This window comes from Malaclemys terrapin, chromosome 3 (genome assembly GCF_027887155.1).
Source record: "Malaclemys terrapin pileata isolate rMalTer1 chromosome 3, rMalTer1.hap1, whole genome shotgun sequence".
Taxonomy (NCBI): domain Eukaryota; kingdom Metazoa; phylum Chordata; order Testudines; family Emydidae; genus Malaclemys; species Malaclemys terrapin.
In genome coordinates this window covers 120,656,438-120,683,916 of record NC_071507.1, presented here as the reverse complement: position 1 = coordinate 120,683,916, position 27,479 = coordinate 120,656,438, and the positions used below count along the sequence as shown (strand labels likewise).

Genomic DNA, 27,479 nt, shown 5'->3' with positions numbered 1-27,479 from the left:
AACAAGAAATATACTGAAGAAATGTATCTCTTGACTAAACCTCATCATCTGCACAGAATTTGAATTACATAGGAGATGGAAAGTGTGAGGGAGACTGTTCCTTTTGGACCAGTCTGCTCCTTGGCCATTCCACCTTTTTCCCCACAGTACATCTTTGGAGAGAAAAACAGAAGCTAAATATGGTGCTTGGCTGTCTGTCTTATTTCCATATCCCGTCACCCCGCCATTTCCGTGTTTGGTTGTCTTGCATTACATGTCAAAAGGAGACATCCAAACCAACATGTGGTATCATGTTCAGGCTGGACTTACCCAGGATGCTTCAAATGCTGAAGGCATCCTGTTCTGACTGACAAATAGTCTGCATTTTTGCCTGGCTGGTGTACATTTTAATAATCTCCTGCCACTTGACTGCACTCCCATTCAATTCTACCTTTCTGCTGCTGGCTGGTCATTGTCTTCTCCTTGAAGTGTGAGAACCTAGCATACTACTATACTATGGATTGTGGAACATCCAATATCCAAAACATGTCTGGCATCAGCATGTTTCAAAGAGGAGCAGCAGCAGCAGACAGGTAGGCAGGGAAGGAGGGCATATATGAGTCTAGCATTGGGATACTTGCCCTAAATAGGGAACACACCAGCAGATGCAACTGCATGAGGAACATACCTGCACCCAGGACCAGCACTTAAGTGGGGAAAATAAGGCTGAATGCTTGCCTGCTCAAATTGGAGAAGGAGACAAAATGGGGGTGTCTGCCTGGGATGGAAAGATGGGTAAATGAGTGTCAAAATTGTGGGGTCTGCATTGGGGAAGTGCACAGTTAGGGGTCTAGAGAAGAGTGTCTCTGCTGTGAGGAGGGTGGTTGCAGATAATTGCAATAGGTCACTGTAACTTGTGTCGCTCGGGGGGAAATGTCTTTTTCACACCCCTGAGCGATGTAAGTTAGACTGACTTAAGCGGTAGTGTGGACCTGCCTTTGGACTCAGATTTTTAAAGGTATTTAAGCATTGCTGCTCTCAGTGTTGGGGTGCCTAACTGATTTAGGAACCTACATCTAATTTTCAAAAGGGCTTTAGGCACTTAGGGTCTGGGCCTTAACCTACTTTGGACCTCATTTCCCTGTCTGTAAAATGAGGATAATAGCACTTCTGTACGTAACAGGGATGTTGAGGATAAAATCCATTACTTATTGTGAGACATTCAGATACTGAGGTGATGAGAGCCATATAAGTAGCACAGAGAGATATCTTTCAAAGGATACTTACACATTGATTATGAAAATCCATAGTGATATTTTCTAGCCTGCATATCACTTCGGGGAGGGTGCCAAAACATTTTTTTCTTCAATTTCTTTGTGTTTTGATTCATTAAAAAATTAGGAAGAACTTTGTTTGCATCTGGCATGTTTTTCCTTAACTGCTAGGAAATCTGATTTGCTCCCCCTTTGTCCACTCTCCCCCTACTTTTTTACTTTTCAGTATAAGGGTGTGCATGCAGCACTGGTGACTGTCATAGCTGATAGAAAGAATGTTTCACTCTTGCTGACTTCAGTGTTTCAGAAGCTTTGTTTTAACAGGGCAGACACCTGATCTCCTGTTTAGGAAAATCAGCACTGGAACCTGCTGAAGAGAAATAATCGACATCAGATAAATCCATTTCTGATTTTGCTTTTTGCCACTGGAATGCTATAACTCTTTGAGTGTTATGAAACAGAAGTAGCGCCTCTAATTCATGGAAATGAAGAAGTTTGGTGTTTGAAAAGACCCATCCATGCTATATTTTACATGTAGAAAGACTACTCCCAGTAGAGAGAAGGTGGGTGGAGTAATATCTTTTATTGGACCAATTTTTGTTGGTCTAATAAAAGATATTACTTCACTCACCTTGTCTCTCATATCCTGGGACCAACACAACTACAACAACTCTGCATACAGCTCCCAGTAGATCATTTGGAAGTTCCCTCATTCTGCAATGACAGTTCAGCTAAGCATGTTATTCCAGTAACACCATTTACTACTTTTGTCTTCAAACTCATTTTTATTTAAAAATGGAATATTTTCCACCTTTTCTTCAACAACTTTTAAATCTAAGCAAAGGTGGCACTATGTGGGGCAGATTGTCAGCTGGTGTAAACCTTCATCATAGCTCCATTAGAACTATGACCATTTACATCATCTGAGGATTTGTCCCTATCTGTATAATAATATCACCTGGAGATAAAACCCTATGGTATGGGTAAATGGTTTCAGGACTTGCCACTATTCAGCCTTTTGATTAATCTTTTGAAGGCCTTCCTGAGTGATTTCCTCATTTAATAATTTCCTGTTAGAGTGACAGGTTTTTTACTTTTTCCAAAATAAAGTCCACAGTTAAAGGGTTCATTGAAGTATCTATATAGTTGATGGGGATTTCTGTATAATAATCTGGAGGATATTTTTGGGTGGAGTTACAAATTCCCCCTGCTGTTAACTATTTAAAGTTGTAACAGTTTTGTTTGCTCTATTGACTGGAATGGCATTGACCTCAGAAAAGGAAAGGAGAAGGAAGTTCTGTTTTCTGAACGGCTTTCTATTCCCCATGAGGAATGCTGCTGTAGCAGGGTTAAAAAATGTTGGCTCTGCCTGTATGGGTCAATAGTACAAAATGATTCATAACTTTCCTCCGTATACTTCAGAAAAAGTCTGTTTTTGTCTCGGACTGTGTTTTTCATTGGAAAAATACCTTCCCATCTGCAGAGCTTATTTAAGATTATTTTGGTTTAATATACCAGGTTATTCCTAGGAAATCTCAGAAAGGATTGAGACTTAATACTTAAGTTTACCCAAGTAGGCTTTGTGTCTAGATTAGGTTATAATTGTCTTCTATGCATTTACTTGAATCTTTTACTAATCACTCAGAATAATACTCTTTCTTTCTCTGTGGATATGGGGCTGCAACTCCAACAACTTTAAAAAAATAAAAATAAATAAACAGCCTGTGACTCTGATCTGACTGGTTTGTGAGATGTACCAGCACAAAGTGACTGATAAGGATTCAGAGATCCCTATCAACCTCTTAATAAATGTGGTATCCCTTGGCATCACCTAAAACAGTGGTTTTAAAACTTTTTTCTGGCCAGGAATGAAGGGTTTGGGGTGCAGGAGGTGGCTCCAGATGGGGGGGGGCTCAGGGCTGGGGCAGAGGATTGAGATGCGGGGTTGGGGCGCAGGCTTACCTTGGGCAGCTCCCGGGCAGCAGTGCAGCGGGGGTCAGGGCCGGCTCCAGGCATCAGCAAAACAAGCAGGTGCTTGGGGCGGCACATTTCTAGGGGCAGCATTCTGGCACCGGCCATCATAGGCACCGACTCCGGGGCATGGGGAAAAAGTATCCCTGCCGCCCCAGCTCGCCTCCACCCGCTCCCCTGAGCGCACCACTGCCGCTCTGCTTCTCCCCCCTTCCTCCCAGGCTTGCCGCATGCTAAACAGCTGTTTCGCGTAGCAAGGCTGGAAGGGAGGAGAAGCCGCGCGGGGGGATGCTCGGGGGAGGCGGCGGTGGTGGAGCGGAGGTGAGCTGGAGCGGGGAGCGGTTCCTCTACCCCCCCGTTACTTCCTGCGCCCCCACCCTAGCTCACCTCCGCTCCGCCTGCTCCCCTGAATGCACCGCTGCTCTGCTTCTCCCCCGTCCCTCGCCTGAGAGGGAGGGGGAGAAGCGGAGCGGCAGCGCGCCCAGGGGAGCAGGCGGAGCGGAGGTGAGTTACAGCAGGAGGTCGCGGGGGGCCCCGCAGGAAGCAATGGAGGGGGAAGAATGCGGCATACCCAGGGGAGAAGGCAGGGCTGGCGATTTGGGGAAGGGGTGGAGTTGGGGCAAAGCCGGGGGCAGGAGGCCACAAAAAAAAGGGGGGCAGCCAAAAATTTTTTTGCTTGGGGCGGCAAAAATCCTAGAGCCGGCCCTGGCTGGGGTGCAGAGACAGGCTTCCTGTCTGTCCTGGCACTGTGGACCACACTGTGCCCCGGAAGCGGCCAGCAGCAGATCCGGCTCCTAGGCAGAGGTGCACAAACGGCTCCACATCAGTCACACCCGCAGGCACTGCTCCCCCCCCGCCCCCAGTTCCCATTGGCCGGTTCACCAGAACTGGCCAATGGGAGTGCGCAGCCGGTGCTCGGGGCAGGGGCAGCACATGGAGTCCTGTGGCCCCCCTGCCTAGAATCCGGACCCGCTGCTGGCCGTTTCTGGGGTGCAGCACAGTGTTGGAAAAGGTAGGCACTAGCCTGCCTTAGGTAGGCAGCACTGCCGATGGGACTTTTAACATCCTGGTCAGCGGTGCTGACCAGAGCAAGGCGACCCAGTATCTGACATGCCGCGACCCAGCACTGGGTCATGACCCACGGTTTGAAAAATGCTGATCTAAAATATGTTAGCAGCGGAGCCTAGGTACTGTAATGAACGTTTCCATCTTAATAAGTGGAATTTCACTTACAGTGATCACTATTAAAAACTTAATCATTACCATGGCATTTGCAGCACTATTACTGTATTATACTCCATGTTTTCTAAGTAAACTAAGTATGGGAATGCAGAAATGACTGGGTGAGGTTCTGTAGCCTGCGTTATTCAGGAGGTCAGACTAGGTTATCACAATTTGACCTTAAAATGTGTGAATGCTGTCATTAGTTAGTTAGTTGGTTCATGGTAATGATCAAGTTGCTAAAGTTATTTACAGAGTAAGCAGTGTTCTTCACAGTTCACTTGAACTTTGCACTTACCACAGCTGATTTGGGAGTAAAGAAGAGAGACATATAGAGTCATGATAAAATATCTTCTGTTGGTTTTCCCAGAAATGTATCCCCTTTTCTCAATTAAGCAAACACAGTGAAATGAAAGAGGATTTCATTACCTCAACCCTCGTCTGGATAAATAATAAAATGAAAGTAAATTGCAGTCCAGTTCCTAGTTCACATTGCAAAAACCACCATCACCATTGGCACTAACTGGCATCCTTTGGGCAATCTGAGCTGAAAGGACAAAAATGAGTGTCTGCAGGATCTACTTCTTACTGACCATTAACCTCAGGAGGAAAATGAGGGACAGAGATGTTGTGATTTTCCCAGTGCCATCCAGCAAGTGGGTGGGTGGCAGTCAGAAACTGAAGCCAGATTTCCTCTCTCTCTCTTCCATAATGCAAAAGCAGTGCTGATTTTAAACAATAAATAAATATAAGAATTAAGTCACCTGGCTGTTACCATCCCTTAAATCTGACTTTTACCGCTTGTAAAATAATGGAACAAATAATATGAGAAAAATTAGTAGATATCTAGAGGGTAGTGCAAACCTGAACAATGAGCATCTCATCAGACAAACCTGGTAACCCCTCCCAGCTTGGTATCATCAGCAAACTTTATAAGCGTACACTGTATGCCATTATCTAAATATGTAGAAAGATTCCCTCTCACTGCCCAATCTGTGGAGAAATCTGTTCCTTAGAGAAAAAGTACCGCTAGATTTCACTTTGTAAAATGCTCAATCCAGACCTTTTTCACAAACACATAATTTACCCAAACAAGAAAATACTAAAATATTGCATAATTGGGGGGGAGGGAGAGGAAGAGGTGGCAGGAATAAAACTGCAAGTTCCCTCTTGTTTTTGTAATACATAAAGTTATGTTTTTATAGTAGTGGTAATGAGTGAGAATATCCCACTTATGCATAGTATAACTTTCATTAACACAAAGGGCTACATTTTCAAATGTGGGTACCTTTTTTTCACCTCCAAAAATTTATTTCCCATCTGTTGCCTACGTAAAACCTATATTTGCATGAACAAATGAGTTTTTGGATGTGCAGAATTGATTATCCTGTGGGCTAGTACTTGTTCATGCTTAGTGCAAGCAAATGTTCATTTTCATACACAAAAATAAGTTTTACACATGCAAGGGATGCATGAACAAATGTTATTGGCGCCATGTAGGTGACCTTATTTGAGAAGTTGGTCCAGTGTTTGTGTGAGCAGTAGATAGACAACCCTACCCTTAACGCCTAGCCTTTTCACAAAATACATTGTTTTGTGTTTGGCATGCATGATGTCACATTGTTGCAAGCCATTATACATCTTGTTACCTTTTGAAGAAGTTTTTGTGTTCAGTGTTTGTTTCTAAAAACTAATTTATCAATAAATATCAGCAAAGTTATAAGGTTGAGCCTGCTGATAAAAAATTTTCCTGCCATAAAAAATCTCCGCCCACCGCTGCCCCCGCCCCCCGACACACACACACACACACAGGTCACATTCATGTTGCTCCTTGTCAATTTTACTCTTGGGAGAGACTCAAAGTTGACAGCCAAAGTGAAGGAAATAAGGAGCAAAGGGTAAATGTGTCAAAAAATTCTCTATAATCCTTCATTTCTGATACATTATAAAGATGCTGAGAAATTCCTGCTTTGGGGTTGTTGTTTTTTTTTTTTTTACTTTTTTGTTATTTTGGAAGCTGTCAAAAGTAGAGCCAAGATGCAGTAATTTAATCTGGGCCATCAGCAGACTAGAAATTCAACCCATCTGTCCTTCAACTGTTCTCAGGGCTGGCTCTAGAGATTTGTTGCCTGAAACAAAGTGGAAAAATGTATATCCCTGACTGTCCACAGTTACTCATACAATAAAACAGTCACTATGGAATTCATTCATAGTAGTTTCCATTCTCCTTTCCCCCTGTACTCTCTGCTATATCTGTATGACAGTGTGCATTGTTGTTTGCTTTCATTTTCATTCTCTCTGGTTTTGTCAGCTTGTGTCCTTTCCTATAGTTATCTGTGGGTTTGGGAGCTGCTTACCTGAAGCAGCTTTTTGTCCTGTGTAGTACTGGCTCTCTTATGATTGGTAAGGGCCCTTAAGATGGAGCCCCATTAGTGCAAGTAAGAGGGGCTGCTAGCAGGATGTTCTGGGAGAAGGCCTGTTGTATTAATTTAGATGGAATATATGGGCCTTGAGCATCAAAGATATTAACTTAACCCAGTTACTGTCCAACCTTAAACAGTGTTAAACAAGGTTTGGGGTTTGGTATACAGAACATAAGAACAGCCATTCTGGGTCAGACCAAGGGTCCATCTAGCCAAGTATCCTGTCTTCCAACTGACAGAGACCTCAGCCCACTTAGTGTCATTGCAAACACACCATTAAACATCATTTTTATCTTTTATTAAAGATACAGAAAAATAAAGAGAAAAACAGTTAAAACATGAAATGTAATGTATTAAGTAAAGCTTTCATTTCAACACCATCACTTCTTCTCTCTCTCTGTAGCTGGAATGAACTTTTAGAAGGAACTTCCCCCTGTTCTCTCCCCCTCCATAGTTGACGGTCTCTTTGATAGTATTAAAGATGGTTATAACTGTCCTTTCAGGGAAAAGAGAAAAAGTTAGTTGAGATGGGCTGAAGCTGTAATTGTTGCTATTGTTAAAGTCCAATCCTGTTTCCTAAAAGACAAGACAAAACATACACACACAATGGGAAAGAAAAGAACAGCAAAAATAGAATATGCAGCCTCTGTCTCTAGTGTTGATTTGCACTTGAAGCCTGGAAAAACACAGGCACAGCACAGTCTTATTAGCCACTCTGAAATCTGGCAGATTTGTACAAGCATCAGTCTATTTAGGGCATTACATTTTGCTGCCTTTCTGATCTCAGGCTTTCAGCAGTGTTGCAAAATATACAGTCTTGGCAGCCTAATCCAGACTCTTATGGGAAGGCAAAAAGGAGAAGGGTAGGAAAAAGAAATACGGTGAGGAAGAAAAAGGACACATGGCAGGAGTGGCAGGGAAACAAAGTTTCACATCCCAGGTGATGTTTGGGATTTAGCCAAAGCCAGTGGAGGTGGCAGTGTCATCTGAGTCCCTCTCTCTGGCCCAGTCTGGTCAGTACATCTCTCAGGATTATAACAGTGATGGTCTCAGGTCCCAGGAGAAGTTGGGGGTGGCAGCCATGATGATGAGACTTGCTCCTTCCCCTTCTCTTGTCTTTCAGTCAGTCAGAGCACCCTCTGCTTTGCCTCCACCTGTCCTTATTTCCCCCCCCAAAGTGTCTTTTTAAGGACCCCAAAAGGGAGTGATGAGTAGAATAGCCCGCTTCCTCACTATTTTGTCAACCAGTTAGGCATAATTTCTGACACACCGATTTTGAGTCACTGATTTCTGGTCCCACATTTCTCTTGTTTACTAGGCATGATTTTAAAACAGTCCTTGAATTATATCAGTAGGCCTTTTTGTTTGGATGAACCTAGTCTTTTTGTCTCCCTTTTGCACCTTTTCTCCACATTCATTGTTATAGGTTATTGTGACATTTTATGAACTTTAACTCACTTTTCACAGTTGAGCTCACAATTAGAGTAAATTGGCAGACCCAGTTATTACACCAGGCCCCTTGATTCTGGATTTTACTCCCTCCTGTGGCCTGGAATAGCCCAGTATAGTCTACAAAAAATACCCCACCTTTTCACCTGAGTTCTTTGGGAAGAGAGGGAGTTGAAGTTTGGGGGGCAGCGTCAGGGCTTTATTTCATTATTTATTTATTCATGTGTGTCTCTGATTATAGTCTCTGTGATTTATATGAGCATTCATTCATTTGGGGGGAGGGATAGCTCAGTGGTTTGAGCATTGGCCTGCTAAACCCAGGGTTGTGAGTTCAATCCTTGAGGGGGCCATTTAGGGATCTGGTGCAAAAATCTGTCTGGGGATTGAGAGCAAGGGGATGGACTAGATGACCTCCTGAGGTCCCTTCCAACCCTGATATTCTATGATTTACTATAAATTAGATTTTGGCCAAAATGTTCAAACCTGACTGCCAGAAGTAAGGCTCCTAAAATTCCATAGTTAGGCACCTAAATATACATTTGGCCTTATTTTCAGAATTGCTAAGCATTTACAAATCCCATTGAAGCCAGTGGGAGCTGCAGAAACTCAATATCATTGAAATTCACATCATTTATATTTAGAAACCTAAATATGGATTTAGAATTTAAGCGAGGCACACAAATAAAATAAATCTTATTTAGTCAGGAGAAGAGAAGACTGAGAGGGGACATATTAACAGTTTTCAAGTATGTAAAAGGTTGTTACAAGGAGGAGGGAGAAAAATTGTTTTTCTTTACCTCTGAGGATAGGACAAGAAGCAATAGGCTTATATTGAAGGGAGATTTAGGTTGGACATTAGGAAAAACTTCCTAACTGTCAGGGTGGTTAAGCACTGGAATAAATTGCCTAGGGAGGTTGTGGAATCTCCATCATCAGAGATTTTTAAGAGCAGGTTAGACAAACACCTATCAGGGATGGTCTAGATAATACTTAGTCCTGCCTTGAGTGCAGAGGACTGGACTAGATGACCTCTCAAGGTCCCTTCCAGTCCTATGATTCTATGAGAGCCACATCTTGGGTTATCAGGCTATGTTACAAGGGTAGTTTCACAACCAGAAGGAAAACAGGTGAATGAAAATGAAGGCAAACTGAAAAAAAAAATACACTATAGTAAACAAGGAGTGCAGAGATAAAGGAGACAGAAGAGAAGGACACACAGTGAATGAGTATCTCAATGATTGGTTGGTTGGTTGGTTGGATGATTGATTGTGTATATTAAAGACATCCAGGGTGACAGAAGGAATAATTTTTGATGCAATTCTTTATAAAAACAAAAAGTAAATATATGGCACAGCAAACAGTTTAGGGACAGGAAGTGAGTACCATTATATCCATCTGCAGGGTGAACACAGAAAGACAGAATTAAATACCTGAGTTGGAATTGGGCCAGAATACCAGAGCCTGAAAAAATAAATGCAACTCTATCATCCTATCTAAAATAAAGACTGGAACATAAAGAAAATCCCATCCACCCTTTGGAACTCCCTCCCCGACCCAAACAAGAGGGCACCAGGTTTGTTTGCGTCTGCACATTTGGATGACACATATCCTCCACTCTGACTGCTCTGGTCCTAGGAGCAACAGGATGTTGAATTGTGTAAGAATTCTGCTTTCCAAAAGCAGGATTGTTGTCAGTGTCAGCAGCCGCAGTCAAGAAGTGTGGAGGGATGATATGGCATGTATTGCAAATTAAGGCAACAGTTGGGCCTAATTATTTAATCCTTGACAAAGCATTCCTTTATAATTAAAAGCAGAAAATGCATTTAATACTTTACTATAAATACTTTCCCCATTCTGGAGGAAATCTTGACTGAGGTATCTTAGTAATATAGTTTAATTACAATTCAATCTCATCTTAAAACCTATATTTCTTTTCTGCTTTACCTATGCTCCTTTTTTCTCCCTCTTCTACTGCTTTTATAATTCTCTGACTATTATTTTCTTTAATTGTTTTCTCTTATTTATATGGTTTAACTGTAACTCTGGTATATAATTCTGAACCTGAATTTTGTGGTATGCGTGCAATAAAGGTCTCTGTCAAGTTAATTATTCTTCAGTAAAATATTTATACAAAGTTTACTTTTCTAGACATCAGTTGTTATAACAGCTCTGTTACACATACTAGATCAATATCTGCCTTCACTAACTCTTTTGTATTCTCTGCTAGGTACTTATTAAGACTACATGGGTTGTCAGTGAAGGCAGAATTTGGTCTTACACTCTCAAAATGAGGGGTACTACTACATTTCTACTATGTAACCTAATACATATGATTTTATTAATAGTTTCTAGAATGGATCAAAATACTAATGTGTTAATTTTACCCCTGGTTGAGTATAACCTTAAAGCTATAGATCTGAATGCTGCCTATATATCTGCTTATAGACTGATTGTGAGTCAGAGCTGAGCTTTCTATTGTCGGCTGAGAATTTGTTTGTGTTTCACAGAAGCAGATCAGCTAAAACTTAGATAACAAACCAAAAAAATTCCACCTCACTCCTGCCACACTCCAAAATGAGACTTGTCAGTCTTGTAACTCAACTGTTCAGAGATAAGCTTAACTGGTAACTCTTTTCCTTACCAGCCAATACACCGAAGACCTTTAGTTTCTTTAATTTTGAATGGTAGGAAAGCACCATTTTCTTGTTAATAGAAGAGGACTTTGTACCCTTTCCTATTTATTTTTCTGTTTCTAATTAAATATGAACACCGCTGAGAAGGGCTTAGCTAGCAGTAGGATTAAATAGCAAGGATGCAGAAAAGAGAGCTTTTACACAGTAGAGAGATATTTTCATTTATTCAACATTCTTCAAACAATAAGAATGATGATTAACCCCTGCTCAGTCAGAAATTCAGATTCCTAGGAAGCCTTGATAGAAAGTGAAAGTTTTATTAAGTCAGACTGAAAGAATATCTAAGGTCAAGGCTGCTGTGGGGAACGAGGAGGAGAATGATGGGGGGCAGGACAAAAGGGGCCATTTGACCTGAGTCCTCCCCTTGAGAGGGCCCCCAAAATGATGAAAGGTAGGAACTGGATCAGGGATACCCCTCCCACTAACAGTGGGGCCAGAGCTCCAGGAGAGGCAGGGCCAGGCGTGGACTCCCAGCTCTCTGCAGGGCAGCATTCCCCCATCCCCTCAGGGAAGGTAGTAACCCCACAGGCCTGGGCCCTTCCCTCTTTTTAACTCTTTTGTCTCAATGATAAAGTTTTTTGGAAGGGTGAAGGCCTCAATTTAAGATTTTGCCCAGGGCCTCCAAAACCTCTGTGTAACCCTGTCTACGTTTGGGTGCATTTTGAGAGTCTCACAACAAAAGCTGTGAAACAAGAACTGATGGAATTCATAATTTCTTCTTGCTTGTTTTGGAATGGTAACTTTCTGAGGATCAGACTATTGAAATAAGACAGAGGAGTGGTGATTTTGAGCATGAATTTATAATTGTTCCTACATGGTAGATGCTGCAAATGTTTGGTTTGGTTTTAAAATAATTTTCCGCATTCTTGTGACTGTGTATTACCACAGTGATCAAGGAACAAAGCTACCAGTATCAAACTGAAGTTAAGTAAACCCCTTAATGCCAATGTGTAAGGTGGCTGAAGATGTCAAACAAGTATGTAGTCATGCTGTCCGATTCAGTTCTAATACCAATGAACACACAAGCTCAAAGATTTAAGAAAAAAAAATGTACTTCTGTTCATCACAGGCTTTTTTTGAATGTGATAGGGGCTGTGTAACTAATTAGAACGTGGTATGTTTCTTTCTTTCAGATTTACCACTGGATTATAGATTTACCCGATTTTCCTCAAATAGCTTGGAAACTGCTGGTTACTATCCGAAACCTCCGAGGGCATTATTATCAAATGGTGAGCCAGTGACTACAAAATAGATCATATTCCACTTTTTCTTACATACCCTTGTAGTCCTTAACTAAATGCTGTCAGATGCTAATTGGTGAAAATACCATGCAATGCTCCATAAAATCAAGTGATGAATTTAAAAGTGGACCCACATGCAGACTTGCTTGTTACTATAGTACAACTGGAACAGAGGAGCACTGAGTACTTATGTATACATCTTCCTACCAAGCTACCTATCAGAAGTGCATTGAAACTAATTCATCCCAAATTACATGCTAAATTCACACCATTTTGAAGGACACTGTCTACATTCCCTATTTAAGGCCACAGCAACCTCCACTGCTACAGCAATTCATGAGAGAGCTGATTGAGGAGGGCATAAAAATAGGACAAGAACACACAGTATCAAATGCTGTTTATGATTATGTTTACAATTAAAATCTAACTGATACATAAGATAAATTTATCTTTACCTAAGTCCCCCCATTATCGCAGGATCTGAGTGATATAATACACGCAATCTATAATACATTTATTGTCTCAACACCTCTGGGAAGGAGGGCAGTGCTATTGTCCCCATTTTAGAGATGGGGAACTGAGGCACAGCAAGACTAAGGTCCACATTTTTAAAGATATTTAGGTATTGCTCTGCTCAGTGTTGCAAGTCTACATGTCTTAAGAGCCTAAGTTTTATTTTCAAAAGTAACTAAGGCACTTAGCCTAAATTCCATTGACTTTCAATGAGAATTAGTCTCCTAAGTCACTTCGGGCATGTCTACACTGCAATTAGACACCTGAAGCTGCTCTGTGCCAGCTGATTGGGCTCTAGGGGCTCAGGCTAAAGGCCTGTTTAATTGCAGTGTAGACATTCAGGATAGGCTGCAGTCCAAGCTCTGGACCCTCCCACCTCACAGAGTCCCAGATCCCAGCCTCCAGCCCAAGCCAGAACATGTACACTGCAATTAAACAGCCCCTTAGTGTGAGCCCAAGTCCGCTGGCATGGGCCAGCCATGAGTTTTTAATTGCAATGTAGACATACCCTTTTGACCAGATTTGTAAAGGTATTTAGGCATCTAAAGCTGCAGATAGGTGCCTAACGGGATTTTCAAATGCACATTGGCACCTAACTCCCATTTATCTCAAAAGCAATCAGTATAGATTATACCAGTTGCCCTAATGAAATAAGCCACCCCAGCAATAGGAATTTTTTGCTGGTATAAATGAATTTACACTCGACGTTTTGTCAGTATAACTGTGTTGGTCATGGGTGTAATTTTTTGCAAACTCCTAATGGACATAACCATGCTGGCAAAACTTTTAAATGCGAGGCTAGCCACTGGACCATCCTTCTTCTCAGTCCAGAGTAACTAATTGATATGAGCGGAGTTACTCCAAATTTACCCTGGTTTAATAGCCCAGAATTTGGCCATTTATTTCAAAAGCAACATGCCTGTCTATATCTATAACTCCCAGGCACAAGGCAGTAGCAGAATATCGGATAAACTTCCTTAGAGGATTGGATGGCTATTTCAATTAGCAATAATCTTTCACTTCTAGACTTCCGGTTTGAAACAAACAACTGTTACGTTGTTATCTTATGTCTGCCTGATGGTCTACATGGAATAAATTAATAGTCTGACTCCAGTTCCCTGCATGTTTGCATTCCCACAGGATAGGAATTTCATATGCAGAGATCAGAACACAAAAAGAAGCATTAAATCTTTGTTACACAGAAATCAGCCTGAACTATCTTGTTTCTATAACATAGAGATATTTGTTTTAAATTTATCTACTCCAGTGTTCCCACAAGATACCTGCACCTTTTCAGTTAGCTGTGTGCTTAGCACTGATGGGTTACCTCAAGTTATACCTATAAAGAAAAAAACAAAAAGAGTTTAAAAAATAAAGAAAACTAGAAATGTATCCCTTATAGGAAATATGGGTTATAACTAAAACTGAGATAAGAAAGTTCTGGTCTCTAAAAGTGCCCTGCTGCTCCCTGTAGCCTATAGGCTAAAAAGCTAGCAAGGCTGGGTTGTTACTTGTTTCTCTTTAGGACCTAATAATCCCAGTAAAGGGAAGAACAATGATGTTCAGTCTTCTTCCCCCATTCCACTTTCTCTCCCCCTCCAAGGGGTCAGATTTTCAGATGCTGTAAACTGGCATAGTTCCTTTGGGTTGAGAATCTGGCCCCAAGTCTACATATTTTCTGTATTAAGTAGAGATGGACTCAAGCTAAAATCTCAGACCTGGAACTATGTGATTGTTTGAAATCCAAATCTGGATCCAGATACTGATTTTTCAAATGATTTCTAATTTTATGGGCCAAACCAGTATCTTAGCACCTTCAAGCTTTCCATGTTCTGATTTGAATTTTGTTGCATGGTTCCCTCTCTTGGGTTTTAAGCATATAGAGTTATAATCCTTAAAACAATCATTGGGTCTCAATGTCTCAACGGATAAGTAGTATTTCCTCATCTAGGAAATAGTATGTGCCAGTTTCCAAACAACCTAAGTGTGGACTTCACCCTAAGAAACACAAACTTCTGTGCAAATGTGGACTTGCTTAGAAAGAGAGGCAGTGGTGGCTAATGATGGAGACTGTCAACACCCATTCACTCATGCCTCCTGCTGATGATGAGCAGATGTACACAATAGCAGAAGCAGTGGTGAAACAACAGAGAGTTGCTACCGAGCATGGCTTCAGCTATGGTTACATGGAGGAAAGAGAGAGGACCATACTGCCTTCAAGGCTAATGGTCTGGGGGTGGGAAGGAAAGAGTTTGAGCAGATGAACCTTGGGAAGGACAGTGGAAGCTCTGGAGAATAGAGAACTCTTCAGGGAGTGATATGTGAGATGGGGAGAAGAGAGTCCTGGGACCCAGTGACACACTTTGGAGAATTTCTCTTCTATGTCAAGTTTTGTTTTTTAACCTGTAACTTGTCAAATTTCTGTGGAATCCAGTATGAAAGAATACTGCAGAATGTTCATAAATTCAGTGTCCACATTACTGGCTTCAGTATCTGCAGGTGGACGCCAGGGTGATATGTTTTAATACCTAATTAAAAATAAAGTATCTGGTTGTATAAACTTGAAAGTCACAGCTTTGCTAAATAAAACCTCTGTCAACCTTTGTTTTGGTATAAACAATGTCCATTTGAATTTGAAAATAAAGATAATTTATTTCTGAACAATTTTCTCTGAAGTCACGGTACTTGATAACCTAACAACAACAAAAGAAAGATGAAATCATTAAAAAAAGTGCAACTAGATTTAAATGCTACAACCCTAACATGGCACAAATTGTCGTGCTCAAAATGCATATCTGGATGAGCCAGTGACCAAGGCCCAGTGGCCACCAATGCAAAATAATACCTACGAGAAGTCAGTTTTAACTTCATAAATGGAACCCACTCATTGTTGCTTATTGAATTAAGACTTATTTCTGGTAACTAAAGTTTTATTGGAGAAAACCTTTCAAATTCTTAGTCAGTAAAATGTATTCAGATAAACATTTTAGCTGGCTTGCTCCTCGTTTGTTTTCCCCCCACGTCCATTCCTGGGCACAACAGGTTCTTTGGTTGTTGAGAGCTCCTGAGTTCCCCAGCTATAGAGTTTGCCCTGCAACTTGAGGGGGAAGCATGCCCTAAGGCAGCAGCATCCAGGCCAACTCCTAGGGAAATTTCCAGGGGCAGAGCCCATGGCCCAAATGCTCAATTGCAAGTGTATAAATCTAGAATTTAGCAATGCAAGTCAAAGCTGACATTGACCCACCACCTCTGCCCAGCCCATCTCTCATACTTGGGAATTGGGCTATGGGCTACGATGTGATGGGACTACAGCACATGATCAGGGTCTGTCCATGTCCCAGTGGTGTTGGGTTTCTATCCATTGATGAACATGTTGTATAGTCCAAAGATGTATTCCTGGCTGACAGCTCAAAAACTGGGGAGCCAGGAGGTGAGTCTTAATCAGGCTGATGGTTACTACCTCTCTATTGCATTCAGGGGAAAATGGAAGAGAAAAACGTTAACCTTATCACCTTGACCACATAATGTTGCTCCTTACTTGTAATAAAATTTAAAGGAACTCTGTTCTGACTTCTAGTCTCTGAGCCTGGCACAGGCTGGATCAGCCCAGCCTACAGCCACTTTATACACCATGTAATTATTGGCTAAGACTAGGTCACCAGTTAATGAGATGGCAGTAATTCAAAGTGATTAGTCTGCCTTTTCCATAGGGAAACAGCACTTCTTCTATAAGCAATGTCATAAAGAAACCCCAGCTCTTCTTTCTAGGAGCTCTAATCTCAGGGACCCTGAAACTAGCCCAGGGTATGATAACTTCCCACTGACCTATAAAAAAAAAAATAAGAAGAAAAGGAGCTTCCATGCTTGGCCTCTTCTTGAAGTTTCTCTCTTATCCTGGGAATGCAGTTACATGTCCTGGGTTTCATTAAACTGTTAGCCAATTTGTAACCTTATACAGGGCCAGCTCCAGAGTTTTGGCCGCCCCAAGCAGCCAAAGAAAAAAAGCTGCAATCGCAATCTGCGGTGGCAATTCGGCGGAAGGTCCTTCACTCTGAGCGGGAGTGAGGGACCGTCCGCCGAATTGCCGCCGAATAGCTGGACCTGCCGCCCCTCTCCGGAGTGGCCGCCCCAAGCACCTGCTTGCCAAGCTGGTGCCTGGAGCCGACCCTGCCCTTATACCGCCAATAGGGAGAGAGGACTTTACCTTCATCACCACACCCTTATTCAAAAAGCACTTAACTATAATGTGCAGTATCTTTGCAAACAATAATGTGTAGATTAAATAGTATTGCTGCACCTTTAAATTTCATAGGTTTCAGATTAAATAATGTGTCAAAACACATGAAATTAAAAGAACAAAGTTAGTAAAGAGATGCCAGCAATCAGAGCCAAACTATTTCCCACCCTGAACATCAATATTGAACTGTCACCACATAGAAGAGGAATGCAGCAAGTGTAAATATACTTCTTCTGTGCATAGTTTGTATGTTCCTCAGTATCTTGTATTTAATGAATTTCATTCATACCACTTTTTAGAAAGAAGGAGTTAACCTCTGGTACAAAATAAGGAATAGCCTACAAAATACAACATAGTCGCTATTGATTTGCTATGAAGATGCTGTTTCCCTAGGCAGGGAATCTTTATTTGCAGAAGTACTCCTAAGTGCAATGCTTTGGAAACTGCATATGTTGGCAAAGTTTGCATAAAAGCAGTGCCTCAAGGCAGCCAGCTACTACTCAGTCCTACAGAAGGAACAGTATGGTGTTAATATAAAAATTGCTTTGCTCACTTGGCAGATTAAATGGCTTATTTTTTCAACCAGGATCATCTACTTGTTAAGCACATATTTGGAGGAAGATTGTAATTTCATTTTAACTCAATTGGCATTAAGAACTGAAAGGAGACTAGATAAGGATGTCTACAGCTTGCTGGCCCCGCCTTTCTCCACCCCCTTTTCAGTGCTTAGAAAAGAGATGAGAGATAAAAATTGAGGTAGAAGTTGGAATGAATCTGCAAAATTGTTATCTTGGACTATCACCCACATGTAAGCAGCCCTGGCAAATTGTGAAATATTTGTAGTGGTGCCGGAAGGATGTGAGATTGATAGTCAGGAACATTGAGGCCCTCTCTTTCCTACAGAACAGCTCCAGACAAGCTGCAACTGTACAGGCTTCTCTGTGCACTATGCCAATTTGCCTCACATCTAACCTAGAGGAATAACTTCCAGGAAGGGAAGTACACTATGTGTTGTTAATGCCCATCCAGTCCTTACCCTCTGTGTAGACTGCCAGTTATTTTAGTGTGTTTGCATACCTGCCCATCAGAACTGCATGAGGACCACTCTCTGCCAACCTGACCTGGATTTGACCTGCACACGTAAGGGTCAGAGGCTCTACATTCTGTTACCAATCCCTGGAGCCATCCAGACGCCGCTAATAAACTGTTTTTCTGAGTAAGTGGAACATCTGACGGCAGATCTGAGACTTCAGTGAACCACAGGAAAAATCCATGTAAACACAGAGGTTTGTATTGCATGTTCCTCTTAAGCAGGAAGCAAATATTGCTTTTATTTTCATTTAGCATAAACAGTCTAAATAAATAGGAATAGTGATTAAAAACAGGATAATGAAAAATAAGTTGAAATCAAGGAAGTTAGACAGACTCTGGTATTGCCATTATAAAAAAAGTTTGCATTGTACAATTTAATTGCTTCTTCATAGCACAGGCTGAGGAATCTTCCATGCATAGCTCCAGGTATTAAAGCAAGCAATACTGCCAACATGCCTGATCATTTGCTTGTGTTTATGGCAAAGGTCTGAGGTAAATCTGTTCAGGATATAGTGGGTACCCATGGTATCTCTTTGACAAGCACCGCAAGCCACAAAGCTTTCAGAGTTGACCAGATGTTATTGTTACTATAAAGGCTAACATCTGAGGCCATATCAGCACTATAACAAAGCTATTTTAATCAGCACTACCCCGGAGATCCCACCTGCTTCCTGCTCACCCTCGCAGAGTTCATACATGGTTTTCTCTAATGCTGTTGTGACACAGTTCAAAATACTTATTGTGGGGATAAAAGCCACTTCAAAACCATGCTATGGTTTTGGTCCACTTGTCCAAATTAGAGGGTGGAACACACAAAATGGCAATGGCACAAATGGAGATACAAATTATAAACGTTATATAGAATTCTCAGCTGATCTGATCAGATTCTATCAAGCAGTCAGAAAGTTACCTATTTTGGGGGTTAGCACGAATACTCATCCTGTACAGAACAGTGACATTGACTTTTTCTCCTAATAAGTTAAAGTACAAAGTAACCAACCATGAAATAGTTTATCCTTGCCAGAGAGGAAAAAAATTGGTGCCTATGTCCAAAGCTTCTATGGATGAGATTTTCAAAAGCATCTATGTGATTTAGGAATGGACTTTCAATAGGACATGTTCTCCTAAATCACTAGTGCAATTCCGAAAATTCCACCCTCCATGCCTAACAAAATTATAGTAAAATTTTCAGAGGTGTTTTTAAAAATCTAAGAAAAGCCTCCTTTCATCAGCTATTATGAATATGAGTGGTTCATGCACCAGTCTCTGCACCGGCCCTGACGGTATATTCTAACTCTTCTCTTGCTGTGCCTCAAAATTATAATTGAGAGATGTAGTTTCCATCCACTATTGCTTTACAGTAGCGTAACCTGAGCCAGTATGCAGAACCATGCACGTCATTCAAAATGAGCCATCATATGTGACAGCAAAAATGCCAATGCAGTTTTGAACTATGTGGGCAGAGGCATTTTATCACAGAATACCGAGGTGATAAACCCTCTTTATATGATATTGGGCAGATCACACCGAGAATACGGCAACCAGATTCCAGGGCAGCACCCAGAGCAGCTGCAGCAGTGATGGAAAGAGCTAACCAGGCTGAACTTCCATTTCCTGCCACTCCCTGATGTGGCCCAGCTCACTTATACCATGGGCAGCCACATAGGGCAGGGACCCCCATCACCTGAGAACCCAGAGACTGCAGCAGCATTGGGCAAGATCACACCTTCACCACCTACAGAGCAGCCTCCTGTGTCATCATGTGTGTGTCCTGCTCATTGCTGTTCACTTGGTGGCCTGATTGCTGTCAGGGAGGTACTTGTGGAGTGCCAGTGGGTAGGTGATGTGAAAATGGAATGGAAACGTGGCTTGGCGAGTGGGCAACCATTTAAAAATGGCTGATGATTGAGGGTCAACAACAGATAACATTGGTGGGCAGGGGGCTCACCTGCCCACCAATATATATATATATATATTTTGGTTAAAATAATGAAAACAATGTATTCCTATCAGAAGCCTGCTCACTTTCAGGGTGTGTTTTGCCTTTTTTCCCCAAGCTTTTGTTCTGCCTTTTACAGACCACATGCTTTTGGGGAAGGGTCTTCCTCTGTGTATGGAAAGTCCCTAGCACACTGTGGACCCTACCATGCCTCAGTGGGGCCAGTCAGAATGCCAAATTCAGGACAAACTGCCGAGAAATAGCTTATTCTATCATTAGATTATACCAAGCCAGGAACAAAAGTGAACTTCTGTCTCACCACACTGGTTAAAAAGAAGTAAAAAATGCAGTCTCCTTAGGCATTCCAGCCCTTGGCTCACACCCAGAAACTGGACTATATGATAAATAGTTGCTGAAAACCAATTTCATCAGATATAGGGTCCTTCCAATCCCAACAGATCAGCCACTTAGGTCAATATATAACTCAGATCTTACCCAATAATCATGCTGATGCCAGTCCTTTAGTAACTAAAAACTAAAGGTTTAATGATAAAAGAAAAGAAGCAGCATTATAAATGGTTAATAGATCATATACATACAAGTTATTCTTCAGTGTTCGTAGATCAGAATCATAGAAGAGATGGAATAAACTGCTAGTTTGTAAAAGTCTCTGTGTAACTTACCCAAGCATACTGGGGATCATCAGTCTTTGTTCAAAGCTTCCTTTTTAGAAATCCAGTCTATAGAAATAAAGATAAAATGGAACTATCTCAGGGGTTCTTTTAAATCGTTTGCCATGTTCATAGAATTTTACTGTCTCAAACAAAGTTCACAACCTCTGTTTGTGGAAAGTTACTGACCCAAGATGCACTCCAGGGTCAGATGCACATATCACATGGTTTGATGACTCACAGGGGCAACCATTGCCCATATTCTTACTGAGGCATCCACCGGAAGGCTTACTGGACGGGTATGAGTTTCTTCTAATGCCCATAGTTAGAGTGGTGTCCTTAATTGGCCATCAACGCACAGTTGTCTGGCCTTGATGTAAATCTATGTGGTGGACATCACCCAGGTATACAACACATGCAATGTTCCCTCTAATTTTTTCCATCTATGTGCCGAATAAATTTTGTTATGTGCATCAAAGTATGTGCGGATGTGCGCCACCAGTAGAAACGAAAAACCTAGATGGAATATATAGTTTTAGAAAGTTACCATAGGGATAATTACAGCAGCCAGGGCAGGTTAGGCATTTTAGAACTCACTACTCAAAGAATTAAATTTAAGTGTAAGAGAAATAAAATTATTCAGGCTGTCGATTAATTGCAGTTAACTCACACGATTAACTCAAAAAAATTAATTGCGATTAATCGCACTTATAACAATAGAGTACCAATTTAAATTTATTCAATATTTTTGGCTATTTTTCTACATTTTAAATATTGATTTCAGTTACAACACAGAATACAAAGTGCACAGTGCTCACTTTATATTATTTTTTATTACAAATATATCCACTGTAAAAATGATAAAAGAAATAGTATTTTTCAATTCACCTCATACAAGTACTGAAGTGCAATCTCTTTATCGTGAAAGTGTAACTTACAAATGCAGATTTATTTATTTATTTTGGTTACACAACTGCACTCAAAAACAAAACAGCGTAAAACTTTAAAGCCTACAAGTCCACTCAGTCCTACTTCTTATTCTGCCAATTGCTAAGACAAACAAGTTTGTTTACATTGATGGGAGATACTGCTGCCTGCTTCTTATTTACAATGTCATATGAAAGTGAGAACAGGCGTTCGCATGGGACTTTTGTAGCCAGCATTGCAAGGTATTTTCATGCCGATATGCTAAACATTCATATGCCCCTTCATGTTTCGGCCACCATTCCAGAAGACATGCTTCTATTCTGATGATGCTCAATAAAAAAATAATGTGTCAATTACATTTGTGACTGTATTCCTTGGGGGGAGAATTGTACTTCTGCTCTGTTTTACCGGCATTCTGCATATATTTCATATTATAGCAGTCTCGGATGATGACCCAGCATGTGTTCATTTTAAGAATACTTTCACCACAGATTTGACAAAATGCAAAAAAGGTATCGATGTAAGATTTCTAGAAATAGCCAGGGCCGGCTCCAGGCACCAGCCCACCAAGCATGTGCTTGGGGCGGCGCCTGGAGGGGGGCGGCGCGGCGGGGTGCTCCAGCCGAAAGCGGGGCCGCGACTGCACTCCCCGCCTTCCCCGTGGCGCTCCAGCCGGTCGGGGAGAGTGGAGAGCTGCGGTGGGCTCTCTGCCCTCCTCCCAGCGCTCTGGCCACCGGGGGCTCTCTGCCGGGGATAGCGGAGAGCCCTGGCCGGTCGGGGATTGCGGCCTGCAGCCAGGCTCGGCGCCCTCCCCTGCCGCGCTGGGGGAGGGTGGCTTTTTTGCCTAGGGCGGCAAAAAAGCCAGACCCGGCCCTGGAAATAGCTACAGCACTCGACCCAAGGTTTAAGAATCTGAAGTGCCGTCCAGAATCTGAGAGGGATGTGGTGTGGAGCATGCTTTTAGAAGTCTTAAAAGAGTAACACTTTGATGTGGAAAATACAGAACACAAACCACCAAAAAAGAAAATCAACCTTCTACTGGTGGCATCAGATGATGAAAATGAACATGCGTTGGTCCGCTCCGCTTTGTATTGTTATCAAGCAGAACCTGTCATCAGCATGGACACAACCTATGGAATGGTGGTTGAGTTGTATGAGTCCATGGTGCCCAGGCTCCAGCAAATTCAGGGCCAGGGGGGCTCTGCTCCACCAATGCTTGGAGCCGGGTCTCACCCCCGCGCACCTCCCGCGAGCATCCCTGCCTCCCCTGGGCAGTGGTCAGCTGTCCCCTGCAGCTCTGCACTGTTCTCCCTCATGGGCCACAGCCGGCTACAAGGGAGCAGCGCCGGGGGCAAGCAGTGGCGGCTGCCACACCTACAAAGGGAGGAGGGAAGGAGGTGCATGGCAGCCTCCCCCCCGGCAGGCATCTCTGAGTTGACTCAGTGGGGGCTTATCCTGGCTGGACCTCCTGAGCAGCAGCCTGGAAGCTTGGGTGAGTTTCGTGCCGGAGAGGGGCCCTCCTCCCCCAGAGGTCGCTGCTGCTGGTGGGGAAAAGGCTGGGGGGAGTCCTTCTCTCTGGCTCCCCACCCCAGCTCCGGGGCAGCCTGCCTGCTGAACCCCAAACTCCTGATCCCTGGCCCAGTCCCCCCCCCTGCAGTCTCCCCCACACCCCAACCCTCTGTCCCAGCCCTGAGCCCACACCCAGCAGCCAAACCCCCTCCCGTACCCCCTCCTGAACCCCAACCACCTGTCCCAGCCCAGAGCCCGCCCCAGCACCCAAACTCCGTTTCAGAGCCCTCATCCCTCCCGCACCCAAACTTCCTCACAGAGCCCTCACCTCCTCCTGCACCCAAACTCCCTCCCAGAGCCTTAGGCAGGCGTGTGTGTGTACGGGGGGGACTTGGACCCGTTCTGGGCACCAACAAAAATTATACAAACCTGCTGCCTTGACCATGCCTTGACAGAACTTTGAGAAACTGTGACAGGATGCAGACTAGCTGATTCACCCGCACTCTTCCTGTAGCTCGAAGCCTTTTCAGGGGTTTATGTCAAACAGCTGTGCCGAGGGCATGATGCACTACTGTGCTCGCTTTACCATTGCTCTCCTCCTGCCCACAGTTTGGAGAATGTCCACGTATGGACAAGAGGGCCTCCACGGCACCCTGCCCTCACTCAGCAGCTTTTTCACCTTCCAGTGACTGAGCTTGCTGGTGTTGCAGTTTCCTCCTTCACGCTGAAATCTGCTGCAGTTTATCTCTACATCTGACTTACTACCTATCTGCGGGCCTTAGCTTAAACCATCAGAAAGAACAAGCAGGAAGAAAAAGAGGGAAACATAAAGCCGAGAAGTGGCTCAATTTACACAAAAAGAAGAACCATCAGGAAAGGTTTCTAGTGTTTCCCCTTCCAGCTAACAGTACTGCTGGCTTGGCCACCATGGAATTGGGCACCAAGAGGCTAAGCTAGGAGAAGGTTTGAAGACTGTGTGAGACAGAGAAGATGGAGAAAGGTAAGCAATTACTTATTTATTTTCATGTATGTGTTTTTACCGCTCCATCGGTGTGCCTGGCAATTTACAGAATAATAAAAATCCAGGGGCTAGATCATCCTGTGTGGGGTGGTTGCTTTGTGTCACACTGGTAGTGAGGCCTGGCCTTAACCAGTCCTGGAAAGATCACCTCAAGAGGCACACAGCTCCTGCAGAGAGACAAACATTACTCGCCCTCCTTCTACTGACATAGCACGGGAAAGGGGGTCTGGCCAAGATGCCCCTAATAAGGCTGAGGATTAGAATAGCTTTGCTGTAAATTAGAGCAGCCTTCAGGTTGTACTAACACAATGCAGAGGGAATAGCGTATGCAGAGCAGCACCAGGATCAGGGGAGTGCAAAGGTGACCTTTAAGCTGGCTTTACCTCCCTCCCTCTGATTTGCACTCTACAATTTGGTTCAAAAAAAGCTGTGGCCCAGTGTCCTTTCCTGACAGGATTTAGCAATATGAGTTCAGATATTATAAGGCAGGGATCGGCAACTTTTGGCATGCGGCTCGCCAGGGTAAGCACCCTGGCGGGACGGTTTGTTTACCTGCCGCAGCCGCAGCCGCAGGTTCAGTCGATTGCAGCTCCCACTGGCCGCGGTTCGCTGTCCCAGGCCAATGGGGGCTGCAGGAAGCAGCGCAGGCCAAGGGATGTGCTGGCCGCCGCTTCCTGCAGCCCCCATTGGCCTAGAGCAGCGAGCCATGGCCAGCGAGAGCCGCAATCGGCCAAACCTGCGGACGCGGCAGGTAAACAAACCGGCCCGGCCTGCCAGGGTGCTTACCACGTGCCAAAGGTTGCCGAACCGCATGCCAAAGGTTGCCGATCCCTGTTATAAGGAATGATCACATCTATGAAAGGGAAGGAGGAGGGAGTACAAGGGTTACAGCACAGATATACAGTTGCTTTGGTTACTTAATGTGAGTATCTGGAGGGTTTTGTACCTTTCTATTTTATTTTTTCAATATTGCTCACAGGCACCATGGTAGACATGTGCTTTAAGCTGAAAGTGGAGCCAAGGCAACTCACATCAGGAAGGAGGTACTTGGAAGACGACACAAAGACACAAATAGGAGAAAGAAGCAAAAAGCCTGGGTAGTTGTGTGGCTTGGGCAGCAGGAATGACGAAAAGGTTGGGGGTGTAACAGGGTGACTAGCCCTTGGGCTGGCAGGCTGGGGCTAAGCCAGCCCTGATTACAGAACTAGCCCCACCTCTCAGGAATCAGGGCCTTCCTGTAAAAAAAAGAACCAGGTTTAAGTGCTGACAGGGTCCAGGTGGGGGAAAGAGCTGGAGGGAAGAGACTGTAAGGATCAACAAAGCTCCGTCAGGGCCATGGCTCAGAAGGGGAGAGTCAGAGCAGGAAAGGCAGCTGACAGCATGGAGGAAAGCTCTCCAGGCAGGGAGGCTTTGGAGGGATCTTGGGTAACTAGAGAAGAGACTTGGAGACCCAGACGCAAGGTAGGAAATGGCTCAAGGAAAACTTCAATTGGGTAAAGGGTCTGACCTAGCTGGGCAGTACAGGGCCCTGGGCTGGAACCCAGTGTGCAATACAGTTTTGTTTTCCACAATATCATTTAGGGAAACGGTATCTCGAAATGTATTAAATTTCAATAGGACCTTTCCAAATATAAAATAGAACAACGTAACCAGAGGGGGAGAGAAATGATGACATTTTCCGATGAAATTCGAAAGTAGAAGGGGAGACGGCTGATGCAGAGAGATACAGAAAGTCTGTCAGAAGTGACAGGAGCCACACCGAGGAGGACATATACACTGAGCATGGCGAGATTGTATCAAATCTCTGAGAAGAGGCCAGTGCTGGCAAAGGGGAGTCAAAAAAGACATGGCTTAGATTCTGAGCTGTTCTCTTTAGTGCAGCCCCTGGCTGGGGGAAGTAGGAAAGTAGCTGTGAGCTGAATATTTTGTCTCTTCAAGTCTGGAGATAGCTGGAGACTAGACTGGCTCCCAGTGAAGAGTAGCTCTAGGGGTGTCTCTAATTTTTTCTTACTTCAGCAGCTCAGTAACCATCCAGCAGACCAGAATAGTGCAAAGGCTCTCTGGCTACTCATTCACCAAACTGCCCCTCTGTCACATTCCAGGGTGCAATCCAAACCAGTAGTGTCACTGCCTGCCCTGCAGCCTTGAGTGCCTCAAAGTGCTTTACTAGTGTAGCTTCCAACCTGGGCTGCCCACAAACAGTCTGCTAACATGCAGGCCACACTCGGAATGTCTGTGTATAGCTCCAACCATGGTTCAGCAACTCTGACCCCAGCAGCCTGTCAGTAATTCACCAGTCTGACTTCCACCAGCCTTGGTTACTACTTGCAGGGTGACCCCAATGCACTCCCAGTCCCAAATTTCCCCCAAAATGTGTGTTCTGCACTGTCCAGCCTTCTCTTGGGCAGTTCAGAGATTAAAGGTCCATTGCCCTGTAAAGGGTCAATATTCAAAGTTTGCTACTTTAACTGGAGTTACCCAGAGTTCAGTTTAAACACTGCTCTGGATTGGTTTAGATTAAAAATAAAACAAGTTCATTAACAAAAAAAGATAGAATTTTAAGTTGAATACAAATATAAGGCATTAAAGTCACAAATGGTTACAAGAGAAATTAAAATAAAATGCTTTATAGTAGCTAAACTTAATGAGCTAGAATTGGTTCAAGGTAAAATCCTTACCATAGTTTCCCAACAGCAAGGGACCAAATCCTGACCAAATTCTCAGGTCAGGATCCTCCCCCCCTCCAGCCCCCGCAAGACCAAAGGGCTGGTTCCTTTGTCTTGTTAGGTGTGTGTGTGTGAGAGATCATTTGAAAACTAATAACTTGCTGGTCAATGATATCATGCTGAAACGTATGTAGTAACATTATATGTAAAGTTATGAAATCCCCCTGTATAATGTTCTTAGCACATGTTCAAAACCATGCAGTCTTGCCTAGGCAAGAGTATACTGAATGAAGAAATGTGTGTTTACCTCAATTTACATATATGTAGTAAACAGAGTCTTTGAGACAGCAGGGAGAGGAGATGGCAGGAGACAAAGCAAATTTACATTTCCGCAAACACAGGTGAGAAGAACATGAAGCATCCTTCATCACCAGACTACATATAACCTTCTTTTAGGCTTGTCATCACTGGAAGTAGACATGGGTTCATTCCAGGCTGTGTCATTGCCCCATGAGCCTGAAGCCCTTGACTGTGGCTGGTCTCTTCATTGTGCTAATAGTAGTGTGAAATCCAATGGAGCTGCAGGACCTACACAAGTATTTGTTTCCAGAAGTTAGCTAATCTTTTCAATACAGCAGCAAATCAGACTGCCC

General features: G+C 43.3%; 1 protein-coding gene across 1 annotated transcript in view; it reads left to right on the top strand.

The window, feature by feature from the left end:
- Positions 1–27,479, top strand: part of LOC128834717 (dermatan-sulfate epimerase) — a 293,933-nt gene that overhangs the window by 215,626 nt on the left and 50,828 nt on the right. Inside the window, exon 12 of the mRNA XM_054023742.1 lies at positions 12,144–12,239. Within this exon, the coding sequence (XP_053879717.1) occupies positions 12,144–12,239 (96 nt within the window). The remainder of the gene's footprint in view (positions 1–12,143; positions 12,240–27,479) is intronic.